The sequence below is a fragment of the Dermacentor andersoni genome, chromosome 2 (genome assembly GCF_023375885.2).
Source record: "Dermacentor andersoni chromosome 2, qqDerAnde1_hic_scaffold, whole genome shotgun sequence".
NCBI lineage: Eukaryota > Metazoa > Arthropoda > Arachnida > Ixodida > Ixodidae > Dermacentor > Dermacentor andersoni.
In genome coordinates this window covers 100,563,177-100,571,053 of record NC_092815.1, presented here as the reverse complement: position 1 = coordinate 100,571,053, position 7,877 = coordinate 100,563,177, and the positions used below count along the sequence as shown (strand labels likewise).

The 7,877-nt window shown below is 49.2% G+C and overlaps 1 protein-coding gene across 1 annotated transcript; it reads left to right on the top strand.

Annotated features, from left to right (window-relative positions):
* Nucleotides 1–209: 209 nt before the first annotated feature.
* On the top strand, nt 210–3,256 carry LOC126541943 (neprilysin-like). Its single transcript, XM_050188914.2, has one exon. It carries the CDS (start codon nt 210–212, stop codon nt 2,646–2,648), a length of 2,439 nt encoding a protein of 812 aa, XP_050044871.2. The 3' UTR covers nt 2,649–3,256.
* Nucleotides 3,257–7,877: the final 4,621 nt, after the last annotated feature.

Below are 7,877 nucleotides of genomic sequence, written 5' to 3'. Positions count from 1 at the left end.
CACCTACAATAACTGGATTAAATCCGCCCGATACTTAGCCAACACCCCGAGAGCTCACTGTTGCGATCCGAGCCGAAGAGCTGCCGAGTAGAACGATGGTCGATATGCAAGACTAGACGAAGAAAAATTTAGCCACTCGCTCGTGCCCTTCCTGCTCTAGTGCGCGCATTGCGCGTGACCTCCCTGTTCGCCTATCTAAAACCGTCGCGATGGCAGACGGCAGCAGCGGCAGTAGCAGCAGCACACTACCCAGCATTGCTGGGGAGCAGCAGCACAGACAGAATCCCGAAGGAGTAAGCAGTTCGCCACTCCAGCGGAGCAGCGTCGTGCAGCCCCACCGCAGCCCTTGGTCCGCCCTCCTCTGGGGCCTCACCGTCGCGACCACAACGCTCCTACTCGTTTCCGTCGTCGTCACCGCCTTCGTAACGACCACGCTACTTTTGCCTCGCATCGACGTCCGCAGCACGTTCGGTCAAACACCGGCACCGCTGGCGCCACCTGTGGCTCACAGTGGCTCCGATGCCTTGTCGTTCAGCGAGGAAGCGTCGTCCGCGGCAGCATCATTACACAACAAGCGACTGCTTAACGCCAGGTTGCACGAGACCAAGCCCTGCGACTCGACGGCGTGCGTGGAGCAGGCCAGAATGCTGCTGCACCAGATCGACTCTAGCCAAGACCCCTGCGACGACTTCTACGCGTACGTTTGCGACAAGTGGGCGCAGTCGCGGCCCTTGACTCCGGGCACAGAGCGCGTCTCCGTGGACACCGCCATGGTCGAAGACTACGCAGAGCTGCTGGCCTCGGCTCTGCATGACAACGTTAGCCACAATTTTCCGCAGCTGCGTTTCCTTCTCGACCATTGCATGGACCCCGAACCGGTGCTGTTTGACAACCTGATCGCCATGTTCATGGACACGACGCACTTGCGACAATGGATGGTGCGCGCATCCTCATCTTCCCGCCGGCAGCCGTCGGCCGCCGAAGTGTCGCGCAAGTTCGGCCTTGCCTTCCGGCAGCTAGGCGTAGACGCGCTTTTCAGACCTTTCGTGGTCAAGGACTTGTCGCACGAGAACAAGCGTTTCGTAGGCCTCGAAGAACCGTCGACGGTGCTGCTACGAGCGCCGCTTGAGAAAGAAGAATACGAAGTAGTGCGTGCTGGCTTCGCTCCCCTGCTGGCCTTCTTCCAGAACCACACGGACGCGGACTTGCTGCGCTTCGAGAAACGGCTCTTCCGGCTGCTAGAGCAACCGCAGCTGGACGTTGCTGTGCTGGCCAATGGTAGCACGGTCAAGGTGCGCGACTTGCCTGCGCTGAGGAACTTCGAGTGGACGAGCTTTCTGCAGAGCGTGTTCGGCAAGGGACTCAGGCCCATAACCGCCCGAACCTACGTCAAACTTGCCTCTCCCGAGCACGTGCTGAATTTGACCCGCGACGGAGAGATCATGCGGTCGTCGCGAGAGCTGCTGGGATACTTGCTGTTCCGCATCAGCATGGCGCTGTCGCCGCTTCTCGACGGTACCAAGTACCGCGACCAGGTGGCTGCGGTAAGCTGCGCTCGACACCCACAGTTCGCGCATGCGCTCACACCTGCGCACTACTGTCTCTGCCTGCTGAACCGATTCGAGCCGAATTTACCTTTGCACGCGGCGCGCAACTTGTCCCGGGCGCAACTGTCCAGAAGCGGTGGCGATGGGGAGGATGTACTCGAAGACCTGGTGTCTACGCTACGGCTCGTAGTCATCGAGCACGTGCTGGTGCGGCTCGCGCGTTTCGGCAGTGGTCTGAAGGCAAACCTCTTGGAGCTTCTTAACGCTGTCTCGTGGGAGCCGCTGGCACCACGTGGTCTACAAGAAAACGCGAGCACGTTGGCCGCCTACCTAGATGACATCTACAAAAACAACGCGCGCACCTCGACGGCTCAGTTTTTCTACACCTGGATCCGAAAGTCGCTCGAAAAGCGGCTCATGACACACATGAGCTCTCGCGCCTCCTTCCAAGGCTGGACAGGCGGATTCTTGAGCGCCGAGGCCCACATGGGGCCGCCTTACAATCGACTGGAGATACCTCTGCCGGTATTCGACTTGTCCCTCAAGGATGATGCCGCGCTGCGGCCTCTCCAAGTGGCCAGAGCTGCGCCCCGAGTCTACCGGCCCGTGTTTCGCGCCATCTACCACTGGGTCTTCAACCTCGAGTTCAGTGGCATGCACGGCGGCGTTCATAGCCTGGTGCAAGGCTTCTCCGACTTGCGACTCTGCCTTGAACGCCAGTACGGTTCGCTGTCCTGGGAGGAAAAGAGTGCGCAGCTTCACGCGTCGCGGACCTCGTGGTCCGATCTGTGGGATCTGCTGTCGGTGCGACCCGCTCTGGACGCGTTCCTGCTGTACGCCGGTCGCGTTTCACCCGACTACCGGCTCAAGCTGCTCGAGCGCTGGAACGCTAGCCAGCTGTTCTTCCTGTACTACGCGGCCAACTTCTGCGACAACAGCAACTGGAGGTACCTGCGCGAGAACGCTGCCCGTGGTCCCCTTAGCCCAGCCTGGTACCGCGTAAACGGGCCTCTTCGGAACACGCCGGAGTTTGCCATAGCCTTCGGCTGCAAGCCTGATTCGTTCATGAACCCGACGCAGAAGTGCGTCCTTTCCATCTGAAGGATGCTGACTTGTGGCGCCAGGGACGAGAACGATGGGAGTTCCGTCATTGTTCGGTCCCTCTAACTGCGTACTCCGCGGCGTTTCTTTTCCATTGTGTCTTCATGCACGTGTATGTTTGAGTTTCAACCATTATGATTCTGCACTGCACAAATTAATCGCCACGCTACGAGTTACGCCGTAATAGATTTACTAAACATTGCTCTCATGATGTCGCGCGAACGTGTAATACTGTACGCGCAGCTGTTATTTATTAACGAACGTGTCATTTGTAACGTTATAGTGCACCTAATCATTTGTTTTTTTTTGCTATGCTTTCTATAAGCAGTGTACACGACTAGAAACATGTCTTGAAAATTTTTACTGTTGCTATTCGCACCTCATTCTGCTAGGCTTAGTGTGTACGTACTCCTTTCTTTTACATTTTCATAAAATAAATATCAAAGGTTGTTGCTTGTTTGGATTAGGCATACTATAAGCTAATGTTAACGACTCGTACACTCCTAGATAGAACGAGTTTCAGTTTTGTTCAACGACATAAACGTGGTACAATTGTTCTTACGCAAGAAGTAATAAGAAATAGAAATCAATAAAATTGTGCTGTGTGCCGCAAGGCCTTTCGTGAGCATCTCTTGCAAAGAATCGCAAGCATATGAGTATCAGGTGAAAAGTCGGTCTGCATGAAACAGTCGCGCCAAGTGAACAATAACAACTGTATCCAGGTAAACATGCAACGATAGGCCAAGTATTCAATATAGCCAGGTAAAGAAGAAGAAAAAGTGTAGCAACGCTTTGAAATGATAATGTGCAATATTTTTAAAGAGCGCAGTGAAAATATTTTAGGCAACGCATTACTAATGGTGGCGGACTTCAGTAAATGAATGGCAGCCAGTAATATAAAATGAAGACTTGCCTGTGAAATTGCAGTTACTTAGTTAAGGGCACTTAAATTGTTGCAACTGCGAAAAGCCAGACAGTGCTCGATACATGCACGCTTAGCAGAATTTCTCAGGCGTACCAGCTCGACTTTCGAGGCACTCGTCCACAAACTCTGTCGCTGACAGACATCTTGTCAAAATTTGTCGTTGGACCGTTAACTGAAAAGGCTCCGTTTGGGACCTTCGCCTGATCCTCGTCATCAGCCTGATTAGTCTGAAGGCTCTCAACAAATTTTTGTGTGAGAGTGGACTGGACAAGAGACATTTGAAGAGTCTTGTAGCGTGCAAAATTCTCACTGCCATCTTCATCCTCATCAACAACGCCTTCTCTATTCTTTCTTTCTGCACCCTTTCCCCTTCCCCCAACGCCGGGTAGCAGGTGCGAAATGCACCTGCTGTCGCAAAATGCCTCGGCGTTCCGTTGAGATTTTCCACCATTGCGCGAGACAAGTTTTCCAGAAAAAATGTTGGCTGGAACGCTAATGAATTTCTACGCAAATGTGCGGAGGTATTTCTCGAGAGCGTTGCTTGTCTCAGGATTTCTAAGCACAAATACCTCGAGTATAGCCCGACTTTAAAGCGCAATTGTTACAAGCACACCAACAGAAGTGAAATTTTTGTTCAATAATTAGAAAATAGCCGCCGCTACAGTAATGAATTGCTGAAGAATATGCACGCTCTCGCTAAAGTTTTAATTCTTCTCATTTGAAGCAGGTGGTATCTGCGCATCATTTCATTGGCCCGCAAAGAAATAAAATAGTTACAAAGTTACATTTTAGCTCAATAATTAGGCAATAGCCACCGCTGCAGTAATGAATTACCCAATAATATGTTCGCGGTGCCAGTAAAGTCCCTAGATATGTTTTGGTAGAAAACCTAGGGACTTTAGTTGTCAGAAGCAGAACGACCGACAATGACGATGAGCATCAATGTGACGAAGAACAGGACGCAGTGCCTGCTGGGCTAGGATTTAGGCCTGGGTCCTCAATTTGGTGTGCTCATGTTGACTTGGATAGCCGAATTCAACTCGCTCGCCACAACCATTACCACGAGGCCTTAGTGACCTTAGATATATTGCGAAGGCGTATGGCGGTGTCTAGCACGCCATCTTTATCAACAGACTTGAAAGTGTGACTCTCCCACATTAGATAATTGCATGGATTCATAATTTACTGAGCAGACACACATTCTACTGCTATAGATATGGTGTTTCTTCTCAAAGCTATAAACAGACAATGGGTGTTCAGCGTGTTACCCCGTATTATTAAATATTTTACTAAGTAATATTCTGACATACCATGACATGCAGGTATACGTACACGTGGATGATATCGCATGTTTTCTTTTGGTGTCAAATGATAAAACCCTATATAACACTCTGCAGTTGTATTTGAATCAGATTAAAATGTGGCTTAAGATAATACAAATGTCGCTAAGTGTCAACTAAAGTGCAATCGTTGTTTTTCCTTTAGCTTTTCCTACCCGAATAAGACAGACGTATGGTCAGGTGATAATTCCTGAGGTACAATCATTAAGACATCTAGGAATGAGTTACACGGGAAAGCCTAACTGGCGCACATACACTGAGCATATCGCATCTAAACGAACTCGTGGTGATGGATTATTACGAAGAGCCAGCAGCGCTGAGTAGCATTGGAATACACAGGGAGACTCTGCTGATGATTCATTGTATGTATGTCTGCACCATTTTAGAGTTTGGTCGCGTGTTATTTTCTGGATGTCCTACTTATAACTTACGCACTCTCGTTCTTTTAGAACGCTAATCATTACGTCTATGTCCAGGTCTTCCAAAATGTGTAGCGAATAATGTTTTTCATGATGAAACGCGCTTGCCCTTTCTGCAAACTCGATTTCGGATACTGACAGTCAACATTACTGAGCGTCTATGCTTCCCCGCAGAGACGCTCCTATGTTTTCATTCGAAAGCCGACTGCATTTTTTTGAGAATAAATGGTCTCGACTACATTGTTCCCAAGTAATCGTTGTGCAGAAGCTACTAGAACCATTGCAAGCACTAATCCGTGATGTGGTTTTCCCAAATTTACCTACTGTGATAACAAGAGCTGAATTTGATCATATATTAAAAAAAAACGCTGAACTTAATTCTGCCTATTGAATACCTAAAAGGTTCGTTAGATGACCACCTTGTAAACTATGAACGAACATTCTTTCGCCATCATTAAATTGGTCTTTCTCTCTTCGACTGCCTGACTTGACAGCAATATCCCAGGCAGAGTTATTGGCTATCATTCAATATCAAAAAAAAAAAAAATCGAGCTATTTGAAAACTTCCCACATCTATTTCTTCAGCCGTAATCCTAACCGACTCGTTTAGTACAGGAGTGTAACATGCTGCCGAACATTTTTCCTCATCCTAGAAACAAAAAAATATTACAGCGTAAGCTGTTATGGGTTCATTCCAATAGCCGTTTCAGTTGGCGATATTGTCCGCCGCCGGTGACCACCGCAGCTATCGCCAGGCTCCTACCCACTATGGTGGATTGGCCAAAATATGGTTGGGTTGCCTTGAGGAAGAAGTCACAGGCCGGCGCCATACATACATTAAATGTATGACGTACCGATTAAATCAAGCAGCCTATAGGTGACTGTTTGTAACCGCCCCGTTTCAAAGGGAACGCAAACAAACCACCACCACCACCACCATCACTCTAAGGACGCTGCTCACCTAGGGCGAATACGTCGCCTGCTGCTTTGACATAGTTTATTGCTACTACTCTACCCGTAACCTTTTTGGTGGAGGTGCTGGGTAAGGGTGCCTGAGTCGCGCAGCTGCGGGACAAGCTGACAGACTGCTGCCTCTTTTCGTGTTTTTGCGCGACTGGATGGGTGTGCGTTTTTTTTAAAAATTTCTCTCGTCAATTGATCTTTTGCTATATACATAGATGTAAAAGAAAAAGCTGTAGTAGCATGCCAGCCCATTTTATCAGTTACCCTCTCCACCTATCCCTAATATTTATTATACTAGCGCGCATTTATTTTGACATACTAGTTGATATAAACGGTTTTCTTGTGATACATTCTTGGTACTCAAGTTGTGTACACGATGGGTGGGATATGCGGCGTGAATAAAGTAAGATGACACTGCGTGTTTAAGGTATACTCTTGCAAGCTAGCGGTCTGGCATAGCGCAACACCAACATTCTGAGCAGTCGAGCTCGCAGGGCCTAAATTTAAAATATGCCTTTTTGCTCACTACTGAATATACGTGCACTATATTGCAGACTCCGTTTTTGGCCAAACGCTCTGCTGGATGTCGCCTATCTTTTCTTTCCGCATGCTCGTGTACCCCTGCGCGGTCGCTACCGTAAATAAACTGTATAAGCTTAAGTTGCGTACGTTGCGTGACTTCCTGGCGCCACGACTTTATGCACTGCCATCGGGCTTTCGCCTCCCGCATGTGTCCAGCATATCCTATCATCGTTGTCCAAGGCAACCGTGTGACGTGCACGCTCTGACGTCGGACGTTGGCCTTGTCTGTGGCGGTGACACATCGCGTGCGTGTCGGCCACCTGGTCCAAGTTATGCCACTGCGCGATGCTGCTGTGGTGTCCGAAAGGCTTCATGTTGAGTTCCACAATCGAGTATTATTGAGACATGGGTTCCTTCATTTTGCTTCGAGATATATGTGGAGCTAAATATAGGGCACGCAATTGCTTGCCTTTACAGCTCGCGATTTGCTTGCGCCACGTATGCATACGTCACGTGGTTTCGTCTGCGCCTCGTGGCGCGCATGTTAAATGTGCCCAATAAGGAGGGTATGTATGTTCAGCATATCGATACGGAAATCTGGCAGCTTGTACTTCGAGGGCGCATCGGCGCCGTGGCCAAGCGCTATTTTCGAGCTTTGAAAGTTGTGTCTTGAATCATTGGCTAATAATTAAAGGGATGTCGAAGAGAAACGTCGAATGCACATTTTAAGTTGTCGGATATATATGGAATAACAAATCGAAGAGCCTCGTGGAGAGTATAAGTTTGTTAAGCGAGGAGCGACGCAAGTACGAATTACTGGTGGTTAAAATTAAATTATGGGGTTTTATGTGCCAAAACCACGATCTGGTTACGAGCCACGTCGTAGTGGGGGACGTCGGATTAATTTTGACCACCTGGGATTCTTTAACGTGCACCTAGATTTAAGCATACGGATGTTTTAACATTTCGCCCCCATTGTAATGCGGCCGCCGGCATTGGCATGGGATTTCATCCTGCGACCTCCTGCTTAGCAGCGCAACGCCAAAGCCATTAAGCAACT